This window comes from Macrosteles quadrilineatus, unplaced genomic scaffold, assembly GCF_028750875.1.
Source record: "Macrosteles quadrilineatus isolate MER2022 unplaced genomic scaffold, UCM_ALF_1.0 Scaffold_3__2_contigs__length_128488019, whole genome shotgun sequence".
Classification (NCBI taxonomy): Eukaryota; Metazoa; Arthropoda; class Insecta; order Hemiptera; family Cicadellidae; genus Macrosteles; species Macrosteles quadrilineatus.
The window spans coordinates 35,178,637-35,199,589 of record NW_026542596.1 but is presented as its reverse complement, the minus strand read 5'-3'; the positions used below and the strand labels follow the sequence as shown (position 1 = coordinate 35,199,589).

Genomic DNA, 20,953 nt, shown 5'->3' with positions numbered 1-20,953 from the left:
AACTGATTTTGATAGCTAATGAATGAAATAAAAATCCATAAAATAAAGCCAAACAAAATCACAATTAATTAGGTACCCGAAAAGTAACTCTTAAATAATATATAGTAGATTAAAATAATATTAAATCAAGAGATAAGAAAGTTAAATGCTAACTTCTAATGCCCTTGGCAACACAGGTCAATGTTTTTAAACTACCCTCAATGTTTTTGGAACAGCAGGGTCTTTTTCTCTGAAGGAAGGGTAGTAGTATGTCAACAAAAACAATGAATCACTCTCCCCAGCCAAGCCCAGGCAACGATGTGTGCATTCAAGGTCATAGACCCTACCCCTCCCCTCTTACACCACCCGGTTGCTACCCAGTTGCTTCAATTGCTGACAAAATGCAAGTGATGAAACAAGGAAGTAGAGACAAAAAAATATATTTCTTTATTCAAAAACAAAACTGTTACAGATCATTTTCAAAGAAATTAATTCATTGTAATTTGTGAGTTGTAAATATTGTATTGGATCTTAGAAATATATTTTTTTAACCCCATCTAACCAAGATACAGATCTGTTCACTATATCAGATATTTATTTTGTTTATAATTTATTATGTAAAATACTAAAATATATTTTAAATTAGGTATGGAATAAATAATAAATGATTAAACTAGTATGTCTGGATAAATAGTCTATTCTTTTGACTTTGTTTTCTTTGCACTGTTAGTGTTGCGTAACAGCTTTTGTCTTGTCAATCTTGTCAGTAGACGACTAGACTAGCTCTGGCTAGTGGCAGTGCGGCAATTGCTCCTGTTGTGTCTTTATTCGTGAGCCAACTTACTAATCTTTAATTCTCATTTGAACATTTTAATTCCTCTGTAATAATAGATATAATAATATAAGAGTGTTTCTTTGGAAATAAATTATTCTTTTTTTTCTAACAAAAATACCAAATGTATCAGTCTATAACATTAATCTTACTAGTTAAGTATTAAGTAACAACTTTTCAGACTTATTTTTAAAATCATTTTGGATCTTGTTTTGGCTAAGTTTACAGTAGTAAAATATTTTTCACACTGCTTACATCAAGACAAAAAACAAAACCTCTCATCATTTGCAATGTCAAAACAAAAAAATATAAAACAATTAAAGCTATATTTAATGCAAAGAATGTATTAAATAAGAACGCCTTCGTAAAGGAAACGCAACAGCAACGCGCTCCTGTATTGCGGGTATTGCGTTGACTTTCTGCAGGCGTTTTTCGTATATGGATACTGACTCCCTCATGAATCGAATCGTTTTTTGACCACCACTGAATCGAATCGCGATTCGATGCATCGAATTGAATCAAATCGAAATTTCGATGCATTTTCGATGCATCGCACACCCCTAAATTTCAAACATCATTCAATGGAAAATGATCATTACTATAAATTTTTATGATTTAAAAACCCAAATACCAACTATAGAAAATAAAAGGTAAATTTATTCCTCTACCTATATATATATATATATATAGTTATGAAGGCAAATATAAATAAATAAATATTTTATAGTGTTTTATATAAAATGCGGCACCACCTTTTCCATGTGGCGATCAAATTGTTTCTTCGCTGAGACGAAATGTTTCAAAAACGGGCTAAATGTAATGTTCCAAACCTCAAATCTAGTAAGTCTATACTGAAGGAACAGTTTACAAACTAAATATGTACAAATTTACAACTAATAAATATGATTCAAAGTGATAAAGTCATAGTCAAACCCGCTATATTCGTTGATGGTAAACAATCAATCAATAAAGTTCTCAAAAACCGGCTAAAAATAGTGTCTCAAGTTCCTAAAGTAATGTCACATTTCAGTCAAGACACAATAAATAATAATATCCAAACTAAACATTTAAAAATTTACAGCTTATAATCATGATGTTAACTTATACCTACCTAAAGTAAAATCACACCAAAACTTGACTTGTTAGTTGTTGGTCAACAGAGATTGAGGTTGAAGTTAGTAAGTCAGACAAATATTCACGAAAAGTAACAGCTGATAACGTCTCCACCAGTGGTGCAATCTGAAACAATTAAATACCACAATGCACTGAATTTCATGAATTTTTGAATGAGATACATTATCATATGAATAATTATATATTTCAGTGAATAAAATGTGTTCACTTATATATTTCAATCGGTCTGCCACTTCACGAACACGTAAAAATTGATTGATTTGTTTTTGTTGTTGTGAGATCATATGTAATTATATCAAAATTATTTTTGTACTATATAGGACATTTATTCCTTATTGCAGTGGTACCACCTGTTTCTTTGTAGAAAAAAATACCACTTGTTATGATTTTTTTAAACATACCGTGTTTGGCAGTTTTGTGACGTCTTACATCGTGCAACTGACTGCTCGAAATTTTCATTCACTTTAGTGCTCAATTACAGTGATCCCTTTGTGAGATAAAGTACATACCGTGTAACAAGTGCAAGTTTAGAATCCTATATTTCTAACAGTATAAAAATTATTCCATTTTACAATTGTCATTAACCATTAATTTGGAGTTAACCAAAACCTTGCGAAACGCGAGTATTATAGTCGCTGCCACTACAGAAACCACCTATAGTCGCGCTGCCAGTTGGAGGGTTAATGTTAACATTTAAATATTAATGTTATACCCGTTCATAATCTACTGTTTTTGTTGTTTTTATAGAGCCCCAGTGGTGCGATGGTATGACAGGACACCAACCGCTGCTGGTAGACAGAGCAACGCTTGTGATACTCCTTCCTCATCTACTGTTGTTGTTGTTCCGTTCTCAATATTTATTTTGTTTGAAAGTCGTGTGTGTGTGGTGGACTGGATTTATTCCGAAGCTTTCCTAACTAGTGTGTAAGCGCTTTGGTCCTATCATTGTTAATAAATTTAGCGTCTATCAAAGTTGACGGCTGATTGATGAAGATCAGTATTCTAAACAATCTTAATAGTTAGTCTAGTGAGGCAGATTATTTGATCTCAGTTTAGGTGTGTACATAATCGTATTTATTTGAACTGTCGGCACGAAAGCTACAGTTTCAATGACCCGATCATAGTTTTAATTGCTCCGATGGAAGTTTTACTTGTATATTTAGATTACTAATCAAAAAATCTCGGCTAAGAATTATGTGAAGTGTGTTCTCGACTTCTGTTTATTTTGTAATTCTATAACAGATATTTACTGTAGTGCAAATCCATTGGATCTTCAAGATCCGGGGCTATATGACTTCTTTCTGAATATTTCATACAGATGTATATTTTATTATTTAGTTAAAATGACAAACATGGTACAAAAGAAATATTGTAGTGTTAAGCTACTTAAAATATACAATTTTTCTGTCCTAATGGATTTTGGTAGTCAATTTTAGTGTTGCTCAAATTTCACTACAGCGTGATTGATTAATTGTTAAATAATGATCTATATGAACTATTATCAAATAATGTATTCCGTACGTTTAAAACTTTGTTAAGTCTACTTTTGTGATTTATTTATTCATAATACAATTGCACCATCATTTCTCAACATGTTAGTCTGTGTATCTTTGTTAATGTATGGTTTTGTCAAACAAAACTTAAACATGTTGGTGTTTTAAAAGTAATGAAGACTGATAGTTTCGGTTTAGTGATATTTGATCCACTGCCACATTTAGACACTGCCCATCAAGTGTGATTATTTACCTGTATTTGACAAGTTCAACTTTGGTCAAAACTGTTGTGTTATTTCCTTCTTTTATGATTTCATAGACACGTTTAAGAATTGTCAGTGTTCAAAGTAATTGTTTGGTTGAAAACTATTAGCTGTTTTCTTGTGGAAATTGTAAAAAAGCAATAACTTTGTTTTGGTGTGAGCAATGTTCAAATTTATAGATTGTTTACAATTCATTCCTATTCTATTTGAATTATATTTTTAACATTTTAAACATTTATTTGTTATTTGTTCAATTATATGTTTTATAACATATTTTTAGCAGAAATATTTAGGTAAAACCTAAACCCATTTGAAATAGTTTTTAATCTTTATTTTTATGGTTAATTTCCTTTTTTGATAGCTTATTTTATGAAGCGTAGAAGCTTTTTATTTTTTAATGCAGAGGCATATGTTTATTTTGAAGTAATTAAATTGCGTGTACACTTCATCTCAGGATACAAAAGCTGCCTACATTGTAACTGAGCACAATTGTTACTGTCGGATTATTTTTAATAAGAAACTTGTGTTTTGAACTAAAATAATTGTGATTATGATATAAGTATGTATCGAGGAGTAACAGTTGTGCTCAAATGTTTAATCCAGCTGTGCAGATTTATTACTTAGTGTTAATTTCAAGAGACGATTAGCAATTACTGTGTGTTTTATAAGCAGTGCCTCTATATCTGCGCAGCAATCAGGAACCAGTGTCTTGCGATTAGTCGCTACATGTCTCCACATTACTGCCATTAGATGTGTTCAGTTCTCGTTGCCAATTAGATGTTCAGTATTCGTCACTAGTATTAATTTTGTTACTCAATCTTCAGTTCTGTTTCACTTTTGATGGCAGATTTTCTACGCAATACAAACCACCTTACCTTACAGTATTGAGACTTGAGTGTTGTATACAATAGCTAGTGTATCTGTTTATAGCTGCCTATAAGCACCAAGTTTGTGGTTCGAAATACCAGAATTAAGATTCGTATTGAATGGTCGAGTTAATGGAATTGATACTACGTCCTTGAGTGAAACTCACCATCACTAGTATACAATTTCCTTTAGCCTTTCAAAACAAATTTGTACATATGCGATATCCTAGCGAGTAGTTTTTACTCACGCGTTGTTGATATATTGTCATTTTAATTTTTTATACCCGTCTGATAATTTCTGATAGATTCTTTCAGGCGACTTTTTGTGGTTGGATATTTCTCAAACCGTATTAAAGCTTTAAAATAGTTTAGGTGTTGTTGATGATTTATAGTTTTATTTATTTACAATTTTTCACTCGTGTAAAAATTCTCACTCGATAACAATCTGTATCCATATCAAAGAAGAAAATTATTTTTGAGTCCCGACAAAGGCTCGAGTACCGATCTCAAACGAACTGCGTTCTTCTTTCTGTATAGTTTTACTGCCAGACGATATATTTTGTATTGCGATCGCAGTAGGAGTAATGATTATTTATTGTATCGAGAGAGGAGGTGCCTGCATGAGGTATTACGAAGACAGCCAGTTCACTGCCAATGTAACTGTAAAGGCACTGTGTCGATACCAATGGTACAGATGTCTTATAGATTATTGTAAATACATTTAATTAATTATTATATTCGACACTGATTGAAAATATTGTAATTAGTAAAATAAATTCAGTGTTCTAAGTAAATACAAAATCTCTTTGTATAATTGATCCTTTACCCATGCATGATATTGGTAAAACTATCTTAATATAATTTTTATTTTATTTAACCCACTCTCTAAATAAGTTCTATATCAGTACAAAATATAAACTTCGAAAAGTTTGAGTTTTTTCTTGACATTTTTTATTTGAGTTTTCATTTGAGCACCAGAATGTGTATTAGCCTACAGTAAAAAATACATTTAAACAACTTTTTACACGTATGTGTTGTTTTATTTTTAATTTATCTATAGTTTTCATTATTTGTTGCAAAGGATATTACATTTTAATGTATTGCAAACAAATGTGTAAGGTACCTGCTAGCTGCTAGGTATATTACATTTTTATAAATACCGTTAGAACAAGAACAAATCATAACACCGTACATTATGGCTGTTTTCAGACCTAAAATATTAAATAAAATTAGTTAGAACAAGAACAAATCATTACACCGTACATTATAGCTGTTTTCAGACCTAAAATATTAAATAAAATTAGTTTATGTAAAATACAGCATATTATTCTAACAGGTTTACCTATTAAATCACCTTTACATTGCCTAATTAAAATTAGTGTGCATGTAATATGCGTTATATTGTGTACCGTATATTCTCCTACAATCATACTGGGGGCCCCATTGGCAAATTTGCCCGGGGCCTCTGAAGTCCTAAGTCCGGCCCTGATCGCCGCCACTGAAAAGAAGCCACTGAAAAGAAGCTAGTTTAATATTTAAACGTTACTTTTACTGATTAAAAATATTTAAATTCATTATCATTTTTAAAAAGATATTTGTTAATAGGGCCTACAACTACAAGATAATAATTTATTATCTTATTAAAATTTATTAAAACAATACTTAATGAAGGTATCTCCTATGATGATGGGTTACAACGATAAATTAACTTTTAATACATAACTCTGAAAAAAAACGAAGATTAACACAAGCTCAGCTGGGAATCTCTCTCTATATTATCTATCTACAAGATTATCTCGCATTGTTTATCTAGTTAGAAGACTGATCTCACTTGTTTTTAGTAGCTATGTAAGAATGTCTTATTTTGCCTTTTTTTTTTGTATTTATCGCCATGGCTTGATTATATAATAGCTAGGTATATATAGTCAATGATAATAGTAATATATAATATAATATATAGATAATAGGCTTAGTTATATATAATCCCCTGCGTTGTGGACATCCTCTTGAAATTTAAGTAGGTATTTTGTGCCAAAAATCATCATATAGCAGATTTGAAATACGTGACAAGCTTGAACATTACAAAAGATGGCTTTACTAAAATTATTTATTTCTTTTTAGAGCGTTTGAAGTCAGTTTTTTTTTTTACAAAAATTAATTATTAAATGCAGAATTTTTATTTCAGATTTTTTAACTCTGTAGTAATGCAAATTTATTCAGGCCCACAATGATTTTCAATAACTTTAGACGACAGGGTCGTGTACAAAATGTTGCGCAAATAGCACCAATATGTGAGCACAATAAAATGATGTTATATAATTTGTTTTACACATATTCTAGACTGTATTTCTATAATATCATGGAAATTATATGTTTATTTTTTAACGCCTCAAACACCACGAGCAATGCTCTGTCCCCTGATACTTTGTATTTAATTGATGTAGGACTGTAAATACATCAGGATTAATTCAGTTTTATTCTACAGTTTTGTGATGCCTACAATAATATTTTTGCCAATCCCCAAAGAGAAATTATTTTCTATAGTTCGGCCGCTTAGAAAACGACCTGCGCGCTAATGCTAAACCAATGCTGGAGGAGGTTGCTTTCTAAGCGGCCGAACTAATCACAAGTAAGTATGTTAAGCGGGAGTTGGGTCAGCTGATTCTGATTGTTGGTCTTAATGTTAAATGTTAAAAGGTCAATAGTGCTTTACTGTTAATTGAATGGCCTCTGAATGTAACATAGAATGTGTTTCCACTTGAATTTCTTTCATTTGGAAAATTGTAATGAACTCCGTTGTAACAATTGTGATAAAAGATTGACGGTAGAATATAAATTTGTATTTGCCATTGACATTATACATGTATAAGCAACAGTCAAGAATTGAACTAGTAAAAGGTCATAAATCATATGAGCCTACAAAAAACATAAGCTCACAAGCTAAAATACAATAATTGTATTTTAGCTTGTGAGAAAATAAAAATAAAATTATTTTCTTCTCAAAAACTCCGAGAGAAAAAAAAGGGATTTTTAAAAAGCCAATTATAAAACTTGTTTAAAAACATAGAGTGAGATGGATATGATTGAACAATTTTACTGAGTCTGTTATATATATTTTCTGTGACATCACTGTGTGGCATTTTAGAGTCAAATTTAATCTGAAGAAAACTTCTTTTAATATTTAAATTGTTTCTTGTATTGTGACTTTGGATTTCGTTATATATTGTTTGAAAGGGTAATTTTTTAAGGCTGTAAGTCATGATATCATATATGTACAAAGTAATAACGGTTTGGAATTCAAGTTTAATAAAAAGAGGTTTACAATGAGTATCAGGATGTTCATTACATATAATTCTATCTAACAATATTTTTCTGATTCAGTAAAACAACATGAATTCCTGAACTGCATCCCCAAAATATCAAGCCATAGCATAAATACTTTGAAAAAAGGCAAAATAAGACCCCCTTAGGAACTGATTTATCTATGATAAGGCATTCTTACATTAGCTACTGTCAACAAGTGGTCAAGTCATCTAACTACAGTAGATAAACAATGTGAGATAATCTTGTAGTATAGATAATCTAAGGGAGATTCTCAGCTGAGCTGGTTGTCAATGTGCATGCCTAGGAATTTCACAATTTGTTGTTTATTATGATTGAAATACCTGATCTGTGGGTCTTAAAATGAAATTTTTTTTTTAGTTTTATTTGTTGTTCAGAAGAAAACTATTTGACTGAAACCATGCTGAGGCATCGCTTATTGCAGTTTGGGTCATTTGTTGTAATTCATCTATTGTCCTGCTCTTTGAAAAGAAAGTTGTATAATCTGCATATAAAATAGATTTAGGAGGTTTTCAAATGCTACTTGAAAGATCATTGATAGAAATTTAAAACATGAGTAGTCACAGTACTGAGATAAGATTTTTTAGGAACTGAAGAATGGTATCCCCGAAGCCATACTGTTGAAGTTTCACTAAAAGATCCTGGTGATCACACAGAAAGCATTGCTCAGGTCACAATGAGAGGCCCAAGCAAAGGCTCTTGATTCAAAGGCATCAAACTAAAATGTCAATGGCATCTAAAGTTAATCTACCGGTACCACTTTGAAAACCAAATTGTGAAGTAGTAAAAAGATTGTTATTGTATTCAAGAAACTCATTTGTTCAAAAACTACTATTTGAATTACTTTAGAAAGAATTGGTACTATCTTTGACTATCCAATAGTCAATGGTACCTTTGAAATTGGCCTGTAGCTTTCGGGTTCGTCTCTTTCTCCTTTATTGAAAATGGGATGGATGGGGGATAGTTTTAATTGTTCTGGGAATCGTCCATCAGATAAAAGACTATTAATTACCATAGTTAAAGGGTTAAAGGTATAGCTAATAGGGTTTATAGTTTTTAGTTAAAGTTAAAGGGATAGCAGGGATTTTTTTCTTGAGAATATTATTTGACAAGTTGTAACAGTCCAAAGAATTCGAGTTTTTCAAAATTTTTTGTAGCATCAATGATATTTTTTTATATTTTGCTGGAACAGTCTGAATATTATTCACAAAATGCTTTGGGGAAAGATTAGGGTCGCCTATGTTCAGTTCAACTTGTTGGTCTGAACTGATTCAACAAAATATGCATAAAATTGTAATGTTATAAAATACAGAAGGCAATCAATAATAAAGTGATTTTAAATTTTGCAAACACTTCAATCTCTCAAAATCTATCTATTCTGTCTTTAATGAATTTTTATTTTCAATCTTGGATCTTTTATACTGCCACCAGAAAAACTATATACATTTTTTTTAAACATTATATAGCTGCCCGATTGTGTGAGAAATGATAGTAAAGGAAAATGACAAGGAAAAGAAAATGTTTTTTATTTTCAGAAGAGTTGGTTCTGAAATAAAATTGGTCCCTAAGGTATTGATAGCCAAAAACACATAAAAATATACTGTCGTTCAGGGACTGACCTTCCTACAAGTTCTAGATTGTGATCCTACTCCTTCCAAGAGATATTCTCTTGTAGAAAATATCTGATATCTCAGTACTTATATAGATATATTGAAGATGCAAAAGACGACCAAGGAATAAGGAAAAAGGCAAAAGGAAGTTAAAATGTGGTTAAAACTTATCCAAACATAAGTGAAATTAATTTCACAAAATATGTTTACCGGTATGATATATCAGAATGTTTCCTTATAATTGACAGATTTATTCCCTATTATATACGTTTAAGAAACATGAGGGTACTTTAGGTTTTGCAGCTACAGGGAAAGTAGTAAAGTATATTTTTGTGCTAAATATCAAAAGACTAGTATAAAATATATAAATTTGACAAATTTAATCGAAATCTATACTTATGAAATACAAATACCACTCACTCACTGATCACTATATCTAAAAAAAAAAAAAAAAAAAAACTACTAGCCATAACAACTCAGGAATTGGCATGGAGGTTCCAATCAACCTCTAGCTGCAATAAGAACTGTTTTCAATAAATTCCATCAGGGCTCTGCCCCAGTGGCTTTTAAAGTTCCCATGTTATCCTTATGGAGAAAAGATTTGTTAACATTTGAACACATGAATACTTTTGAATCTTTTTATACTTTAACCCTTCGGGTGCCAGAAATTTATTTTGGTACTTTCCAAAAAGTGCCAGAGTTTTTTTGTCTGAAAAGTGCCAGGCTTTCTGTGGGGGCGAAGCGTAGTGCGCATGAATAAAAATCGGTAAAAGTATAAATTTTCATCCCAAAAGTGCCATGGAACGATATATCGTGCCTCGATCGTATGAGAAATTGATTGAAATCATCGTTGTTTTATAATAACAACTGAGTCAACCGATATGCCCGTTAAAACTCACATGAACAAAAGTCGCGCCGGCCCGATTTATCGTTGTTGTGTATTTTTCGGTAAGACTACCGGCAACATCGTTGTGAAGTATTTTAAAACGTTTTTATTAGCTCGCTTTCTTGTCCGGTACAAATTGTGCAATCAATTTTATACTAACTTCCCGATGAGCTAGAGACTTGAAACTTGAAACATAGCTCACAAATGGATGACAATGCAATATTATATCATTTAATTTTCATATTTCCCTTGGGCTACACCCCAAGGGCTTCCAAATTTTCTATGTTTACATTTGAAAGAATGTAAATACATCAATTAATTTAAGTCAGCTGTAAATACTTAAATTTGACAGTTCGAAGAGCAGAGGTTAAGAGGTACAGGTTATGCTCCCAAGAGATTCTTTATACAAACATTTCAAAATAAAAATAAACAATCTGATTGCAGATATAAAGGTGTTTGTTAATAATGTAAATAATTGTTATTTATTTAGTTTTCTATAAAGTAAACAATAAATTAAATAGATTGATATATTTATAGTAAGTAGGTAGGTAGGTTGAGGATTCCATCTAATACATTATTATATGAAAAGAAACTCAAATAAACCTTAGATTTCCCACATGCCTCTGTCTTAATCTGATATAGATGCTTGAAATAGATTTAACATCCACACGCATTAAAAACTAAAAAGTAGAAAATAATTTATATATAAAAAACTTTTTTAAAACAAAGCGTTTTTAAACGCACAAAAAAGTAAAAAATAATTTATAAATATGTTGAGAGTATAAATACTTGTAAGATTTAAAACTGAAAACGTTGGGTGCTTGCAATTGATAATAATACGTTAGTTCAATAGGTGTAGGTAATTGTAAATTATCTATTGCATGCACCCCACGTTTTTCGTTTTAAATCTTACAAGTACTTATACTCTCCACATATTTATAAATTAAAATTATTTTTAACTTTTTAGTGTGTTTAAAAACGTTTTGTTTTAAAAAAGTTTTTTATTTATAAATTATTTTAGATGTATTGTGCAAAAGCTTAAAGACCAGGGATTGATCCGATCCCTTGCAAACACCTTTTTATTAATAGAAGAATAAGCACAAAAAGTACAGTTTTATTACCATTGATTAATTTATACTGTTCTCTGGTTCGTTACGATATGTCAGTTATGTTTAAAATAAAAGGTTATTTGTTTATTTTTATCCTTATACATTTATGTATTACAATTAAGAAAAAAAACGCCTAATTTCCTGAAGCAGTGTTTGGGTAAACGTGATGTATTTATTTCTCACCTGGCAACAATAAATCTCCAAAGAATGTTTCCAAACCCAATTCACTTTGGTTCATATTTACGGTGTGTCAGCCTGTATGGGTTTTATCTGCGGCTAAATATATTGCTTATGGAATAGCTTAGTGTCATATAGTGCACGCTTTGTGTAGGTGATAAATTTCAGAATATTGGTGAAAAATGTTAAAAATACTTCCTTTTGAATAACCTTATTCACTGAAATCATACTCTTCAGTAAAAACTTACAAAAATCCACATTCACTTTTAGCAAAGCCCGCGGGTTACAGCTAGTATAATATAAATAAATATTTGTGCGTGTGTCGGTTAGCACGACCGCACGACATACTCGAGTAAAAATTATCCAAATTTGATGAAATTTAGTACCTACGTGTAAACCTACATTTATCGAACGAGTTCCCGTACCAATATGTTCGGAATATAGTAACGTGATTTTATATGAGGTAGGGCAGGAGTCAAAAACTGTACAATTTCTTTCTGGATGGTTTTGTGGAGAAAACAAATAATATAATAGCTTATGTTGAATCGTTGTATACACCCTATGGTTAGGAACAGGGAAAATTAAAAAAAAACTGTAAATTAACGATTTCCGTGCTATTTTGATGGAGAATAAGTAAACTGTAGTTGGTTTGTTTGTTTATGAAAATAATTTGATATAACTTGGAAAATGTATTTATTTCATAATAAACAAGTATGAACTACACTAATAACATCAAATAATGCTGTTGACATACACTAGCTCATAAATTTGTAGCATGCGGGTTGGATTTATATTTCTCACTTACCTGTGGCTTTTGATCTTCGAGCAAAGTTTGTAAACGATTAGACTCCATTGTCTAATCCAACAAAGTAACTGACTTTGTTTTATCGTTAGTGTTTTGTTGGGTAATTGCCAATTTAGCTGAATTTCTCAGAAAAATACATCTTTTATTTTACTTAAAACTTTTAATGATTATATTACCTTTTAACGTTGTGGAAAGATGTTCTACAAACTGGTTTAGGACCTGATGTAATAAAGGCTTGTTGCTTTTTCATGTAGTATACAACTTGTTCCCCTCTTTTGGGTTCTTAACCAAATATTATATATATATATTTGATGATACATTTTCTCAAATTTATTAAATTACATTTTGCTTTGCAATTTTATAAATTACTTCCCGGTACCTTTGACTATTAATACAACCGGTACCTAAAATTAACCTAATTAAGTTATTTTATTGATTTTTGTTATTTGCATCTGAATTGTAAGGAAATCGCCTAAAATACCACAACTAATGTTCACAAAACCTTCTACCAGTTAATGCCAAAGATAATTCCTTAAAGATGTACTTCCTTAACACGTAACCGTAGGAAATATTTACTCATTTCAGTATATATATGAAATGCTGAACACGTATAATCTATGGAAAGTTTACTCTTGTTTGCTTTTTAGCACATCTCCTGGGAAAGAGCAAAACAAAGTTTTTACTGTTGAACTCGCACGTTGAACATAGAATACCAAACACGCCTTTGTCCCGCATAGTTTGTAAATTATATTTTATAGAAACGGGTTTCCATGTAGTGAAATAGTTGTTTTCCTGTTATTCATGGTACAGTGGCAACCCTCTTTGTGACTAGATCCAAAGATTGAGAAAACAATCTATAAAGTTAGACAGTCTTATCATAAATCGGCTGCACATAAAATAATGAACTGTTTTGCTGAAAATAATACCACAAACTGATAAATTTTGTTTTTATTCACATTTTTTAATTTATAAAATAGACTACCTAATTTATACATAAATAAATAGCCTAGCCTACATATCTCTTTACCATCCCATAGAACTTGAGACAAAATAGCGTAGCTATTAAACCGGTGACATTGTAAATAAAATGGCATTGTAACGAACATCAGTATATAAAAAAGCAGTCTTAAAAAGTCATTACTCAAATTAATTTAAATAAAAAAAGAATATTGATCTCAAATCTGCAGTATATATCTTTACATAAATTTACAATGAAATATGGATAATGCTGTAAATGGAATAAATAGATAATTTGTATCCTTAAAAAAATCTTCTTCAGTACCTATAAGACAAAAGCTGCTAAAAATTTGGAAAAATGCTTCTAAAAGCTGTTGAATGAATATCCTATTTTAAATTGTTAATAGCCTTAACAAGGTTTTTTTACATGTTTTAGAGGGTAGTTTTTACTAATTTTAGATGGTTATTTGGATACCAGAAATCACTTTTGAACCTAGTATTGTACATTTTTGGTCAACACTTAAAAGGCCTTTTATAAGTATAACATGATTATTAATCTACATTTTCAGAAATTAACTACGTACCTCTTAACTATGCGTATTCACTTTTGGGTGTAGACATAAACTTTAATACATTTACAAAAGAATAAAATAAACTAGTTAAAGAAAGAACATTTGATTCCTAATGACATCTCAATACTCACATAAAAAACCACAAAAAATAACATAAACCATATGCTTTTGCACATAAAATATTAACATAGATAAAAGCAGTAGACACTGTCTACTCCTTTTTATCTATACTATTACGGTAACACTATAGATAAAACATACTCCCTTAGTCTATGGTAACACATAACTGAACTATATAAAGTTTGGTGGTAAAACTGTGTCTTTGCTTACAAAAAGATACCTATTGATAAATTTGTCTGCATCATCAGTTTAGAAGGTTCGGAGGGAGTTTGGGAAGGGAGGTTTAAATTATGGTCCCAAAGGGATGGTTTGGGACTGACTAGCTTATAGGCTTTGCTAGCCCCAAATGTACCAACAGTATTTGTTGCAAACCAAAAATATGGTTGTACAGTAAGCCTACAGAAATTTATTCAATAGACGTTGCATTAAAAACTAAAGAAAAAATAACTAAATAATATAGCCTACTATAGGTCTAATAAACATAGCTTATGACTTAATATATACATGCTGAATTGTTCTATTCGTATAGTCTTTCAAATATCAATCTCACCATAATATAATAATATTATATTATATTAATTTATTAAATATATTTGTATATCTTTTAATGAAGGGAATAAAACATAAATTAATAACTCTTAGGAAACAATATACAGGGTGAATCAGACCACCCACGGACAACGGCCCAACAAGCATTAGAAACGACCTTTTTAATTGAAAATCCGCCATCTAAAATTTGTTTAGTGGGTTACAATTTTAAAATGTTACTTTGAGCACTTTTATTTCAATGTTGGGATCATTAGGTACAAATATATGTCCGAAAAGTAATTTAAAACATTAAAAACACGTCGAAAATGCAAGACATTTTACAAATTTTAGAAGTAAGGCATTTTTTTTTTAAGGTTAAGGAGTGCGATTTTCGGAAAACACCCAATAGCGTCCTGTAAAATATGTAATTCCTGACCATAAACATTCTTTCAAATCTTTGCAAGCTCTTGCTAATTTTGAGAATAGCTGTTTAAAACAGTTTTTCTCACAAAAGAGGGAGATTAAGGGGATTTTTTTGGGGGTTATAATTTGAAAATGTATTTTTTTGGACTTTCTGGGTGGTTTGGGGCCGAGGCGGACCTCCACAAAATATTTCAGATCCCTGGCTATTCTAGAAGTGGGTAAACATTTGTATACCTGATCAGTGAGTCAGTGAGTCACACATCATATACACAAGCTGCTGTATATACCGTTAAAGTATATGCACGAGTGGTCTGTTTCACCCTGTATACAAATTTAAATACAGTACATACGAACAATGTACTTAAAGGAGTCTCCTAAAACTACAAACAAAGGCACCTTTTAAATGTCACACAATGTTATAAGTACTCTATGTATACTCTCTACTGCCTGCCATTTGAAGATAAAACCATATGTTTTTTTCATTGTTATGATCTATTTATATTACTTGTTAATCAGTTCTTAAACAAACTATGTTAATAAACCATCTATTGCATTTAATCTCTTTAATTGAGTAAAATCTTATCAATCTTACAAACTATTACTAACAGACCATGTCCAAAATTCAACTATAAAACTATACAATAAGCATTGCCAATTTACACACATTTAAAGTTCTGCGAGTTTCCATGAAGTGCGTAGTTTAATTTTAATAGTGTCATGTTTTTCTATCTTTCTTATAATTATTATTATGGTTTTAATGGTAATCGGGTTAGGAATAAAAATAGGATAAAATTAGTGATCTAGTTTTAAAACTAACTCATTGAAGAAACCGTGTTATTAGTCAAAATACATAAACGTAATAGTTATAAAATTTACATGGCAGTGATATGCTGTACCTAAATTTAAAATACAGTTTATAATAAAAACTGTACAGTAATTGTAAATAATAAATTAACTGCAACAAAAGATTAACACAACAGTATAAATACTATCTATATATTTAATACACAGTTGTAACACTGTTTTCTCAGTCATTACTGGACCGATCTACAAGATTTATGTCTCAAATTAAAGGGGATAGTGTGTAGATTTGCCGAACGTCCTTAGAATTTACGTTTTTTCTAAGGGCTACGACCTACAGCCCTTTAAAGGTCGAGTCAATACAATTCTTATTGAAGAATATAATACACAGTTTATAAATTATTCGTCAGCTGTTTAATGTTTGTCAGACATTTGTTATTATTTTTATAACCTCACTTTCAGTATGCAATTATTAAACTTGGAGTGTCTGTTTATAAACACACAATTTTGATAAAAGGAAAGTGTATTTGTTAACTTATTTTTGAAATGTTTTAGTTTTCCTGCAAAGTGATCTGAAGGAAAGTGGTAATTGAGTTTAAGTTTGAGTATGGAATGTGAAATAATACCCATAGTGGGGAACGGAAACTTATTGTTTTGATCAATATAATTTATTCTCTACGGCCAACAGAATAATCATGGGGAAATCCGCTTGCAAGTTGTACATACAATTGCTAATGAGTGGGAAACATACAAACATTTTATAGTAGGTGACGAATCTTACTCAAGATCAGTGTTAGACGTTCAGTGGTACCAAACTTTACCTTCTCGAGATGGCGAGTACGCTGGGATACGTGGAACTACAATATATCAGTGAATTTTTTTTTTCAAGTACACAGGGAAGTTGCTTGAAAACTGTGACTTACCATTCGGTTCTGGCGAAGAAGTATGTGACTTGATGTTTAATGGCAATGTTGAATCGGGTCATTATAGTGTTATAAAACTTTATCATTAACCCCAGGGTGTGAAAAGTACAAAAAGAAAAAGAAAAGGTAATCATTAACGGGGTGTAAAGAGACATACCGAACGAAAAAAAAATGTAGAGAACCATCGAACTAAAAAGGTAAAGAGCAGTGTTGGTGTTAAATGTGCTCTGGAAGTCCCTACAAAAAATACCAACTCTTTTGAATTGGGGTCGTTAGATTGGATTTGTCACTACTTCAAATCTACGAATTTCGAGTCAGAACAGACTAACTGGGACACAAAAATGTTTTAGTTTTCCTGCAAAGTGATCTGAAGGAAAGTGGTAATTGAGTTTAAGTTTAAGTATGGAATGTGAAATTATACCCATAGTAGGGGACGGAAACTTATTGTTTTGATCAATATAATTTATTCTCTATAGCCACCAGAACAATCATAGGGAAATCCGCTTGCAAGTTGTACAGATAATTTGCTAATGATTGGTAAACATACAAACATTTTATCGCAAGTGATTAATCTTACTCAAGATCAGTGTTCGACCTACAAATTTTACCTTCTCGAGATGGTGAGTACGCTGGGATATTTGGAACTACAATTTATCAGTGAACTATACCCTAACTATATTTTTTCGAGTAGACCTACACAGGGAATTTGCTTGAGAAACTGTGACTTACGATTTCGGTTCTGGCGAAGAAGTATCTGACTTGATGTTTAATGGCAATGTTGACTCGGGTCATTATAGCGTTATAAAACTTTATCATTAACCCCAGGGTGTGAAAAGTACAAAAAGAAAAAGAAAAGGTAATCATTAACCGGGCGTAAAGAGACATACAGAACGAAAAAAACATGTAGAGAACCATTGAACTAAAAAGGTAAAGAGCAGTGATGGAGTTAAATGTGCTCTGGAAGTCCCTTCTAAAAAATACCAATTTTTTTATTGGGGTCGTTAGATTGGATTTGTCAGTACTGCAAATCTATGAATTTTGAGTCAGAACAGACTAACTGGGACACAAATATTTTTTCCTCATATTGTCACAAGGGGAAGGTAAAATGAACTCCTTATCAACATTGTGAGTTTATGGAAAATCTTATCAACAGCGACTATAGAAAAAGTATTAAGGGTCAAAAGAGACAACAAACTATTTGAGTAAAATATAATACAAATCTGCATTTGAAATGAAATGAATGAAATGAATGAAATGGATGAAATGGATGAAATGGATGAAATGGATGAAATGGATGAAATGGGTGAAGTGGATGAAGTGGATGAAGTGGATGAAATGGATTAAATGAATGAAATGAAAATCCTTCTTTATTGAGGCGAACTTAGGACCTTTCTTACAGTTAACCCCTAACAAACTAACAATACTGATAAACATTAACAAAATAAAACAATAATTATTGAAATAAACAAATAGGTGTTGGCTGAACTGGCCAGTTCTAAGTATTTTTTGAATCAACATCTTTCTGGTAGTGGTATAGTCTACATAGTTTAATATCCACGACTCCTTTTCCATCAAATTGGACCGTTAATACCCTCTAACATTGAACAAAGTATGCCCAACTTTATATATACGACGTAAACACAGCTTTTACTCACAGTATGGGTCAAAGATTCGTGAAATGTGACCCACTGCTGATGCGTGATTTACATGTAGGCTAAGTGACTATCTCTATTCCATACAACAAATGTAATGAAAAAAACGACGAATATAGGAATATACTTGAGCAAATTATCTAAATAGCATAAATAGCTGCTTATTAGGTTATCAGCATTGTCCAGTTCGTATACTATTTATTTTTCAAATGAAAGTTGAATTAATATAAAACATTCATTTGGTTAAAATAATATATCGGTTTGATTAACATAAAATAGTTTATACAGGCAAACTATAAGTTCTATTTCATGTAAAAAATTAAACAACCCCTAAATAAAATAAAAAGATATACAGTAATTGTTAATTATTATTTCTTTTATTGCTGACAATATTCCCGTGGCGGAGCACGGGTGGTTAACTAGTAACTTTATAATCTTTCTTAATTAAAAACGGCTGTTTTTAGTGCAGTATGACGAAAATCTTATTTAATCGTCAATAGCTGTATGTACTCGATAAATTGTAGGAATAATCAACTATCGTTAATAGCTTTTACTAGTAGTATCCTGGATAACCTAAATTATAAAAACTTAAAAACTTATGTGAATTGGTCATTGTAAATACATACGAATCTTTCATACATTACTATTAAGACGGTATGAGTATGGATCTGATGTAAAAGATGACAAAGAAGTCAACAGTAGTAGGCCCTACCAAGATCCCCCATTGGCAAAATCAAATAATTGGTTGGCTTTGACGAAACCAATACTCCATAACAATATTTGAATATGTTTTACCTGGTAGAAATAAAGGGAGCTTAGAATGATTTTCAAACTTTCAATATTAAAAATTGAAAAGTGGTGTATTTTTTAATAAATTCGTGTATAATCCAAATAATAATTACAGCATGAGGAACAATATACGGCGAATTTATAATTTCAATTGGAATATCTTAAGTTATTGCCCAATAAGGGTGTAGTTGTAATGTATAAAGTTTTTATTTAAATCTTGAAAAATAAAAGTGGCACAATAACACAACAAACCAAGTTGTAATTGATTACATATTTTACCTAGGACTATTTTTCAACTAGCCGTTTCATTTCAGTTCTTAGAATTGAAATGATTCACTTAACAGCATTTATTACTAAACGACACGAGTAACGGCCAATGAGGTTCAAGGATTAGTGTAATAGCTATTTACCTTACAAGTGTAGTAAGAGCGTTTTTACATCACGCAGGTGAATGTAACACTCTCACTGATGTAAACACGCTCTTGCGTAACGTGTAACGTACAAGATTTTACCTGACCCGACAATATACAGGAGGTTACGAACAATATTTTTCATTATCCATTTCACTCATCTTCTAACAGTAACGTTCATTTACAAACAAAAGCTAGGTTAGGAAAATTCTTCAAAACATAACAATAAAATTCAAGCGCACAGCTGATTTCTAGCGTTGAACGTCGTTGGCTCCATAGAGGTTTTTTTTTTAAGTTAAGCACTCAATGTTATCTAAATGGGTTTCATTACATCACCGAGTGAGTTTTTTTTCAACTTTACATCACTCGAGAAGTAACGAAGTTATATACATCACGCTTGGGATAGGGAAGTTTAACATGGCGGGTTAGGTAAAAGAAGTAAAATTGTAATACTTGGGAACTTGGAACGTCTTCTTATCAGCTGTTAAGAACAATTTAATTGATTAAACAATGAGTGAATGGTTGGGACAATAAGTCGTTGCATCACAATCAGTGGCCATAAGAGGTTATTACCGAAATCATCACGTCTCTTTGAAACTCTTTGAAACTATGAGTAGTGTTTTTAGTAATTAATTAAGAAACAGTCGAAGGTAAAGTAGCAATTTGCTTAGTTAGTTTTATCGACACTCGTAGAAGGTTTAAGGTACGAGCCTTCGTTGCGTAAAATACTATAACGTTTAGTCAGTTTCTTATATAAATATTCTATACCTATGTAATTTACAGTAATTCTACATAATTGTTGTGTATTGATACAATATTTTGTGGAAGATGAGGTGGTTTAAATAAATGAAAAACCCATACTTACCTAAATTATCATGTTAAATTATTTAGGAATGGTGTTAAAAAATTTGTTAACTAACTCTTATTTTTCTTTTATAAGTTTGTTAATTAACAAAGATTTAAACTATCACACACCATGACAATTAAGATAAAACCTCTAATTTGACTGTAATATTAATCGTAATTTAGTTATAAGTAGTAATTACAGTGCAGCATTTAAAATGTAATTATCTGAACATGGGCACTTTGATTGGTCAGAATTTGCAATTGGTTCTCTCTCTGCGAACTTTTACATAGTTTTAATTAAACTGAGGTTATTTACCTTATAAAAAAAGGGAATAATAAAGGGTAAATGCCACGGTGTATACATTTAACAACTAACATTGATATTAGGCCTATGGTTTTGTCAGACAATAGATCTCTTTGTAAAATTGCACAACAT

General features: G+C 31.0%; 1 protein-coding gene across 4 annotated transcripts in view; it reads left to right on the top strand.

Annotated features, from left to right (window-relative positions):
- The window catches only part of LOC128988518 (histone demethylase UTY-like), a 107,451-nt gene extending 102,093 nt beyond the window's left edge, over positions 1–5,358 (top strand). For all 4 annotated transcript variants that reach the window (XM_054409883.1, XM_054409884.1, XM_054409882.1 and 1 more), the window contains one exon: positions 2,693–5,358. In XM_054409883.1, coding sequence (XP_054265858.1) covers positions 2,693–2,716 — 24 coding nt within the window. In that variant the 3' untranslated portion in view covers positions 2,717–5,358. The remainder of the gene's footprint in view (positions 1–2,692) is intronic.
- Positions 5,359–20,953: the final 15,595 nt, after the last annotated feature.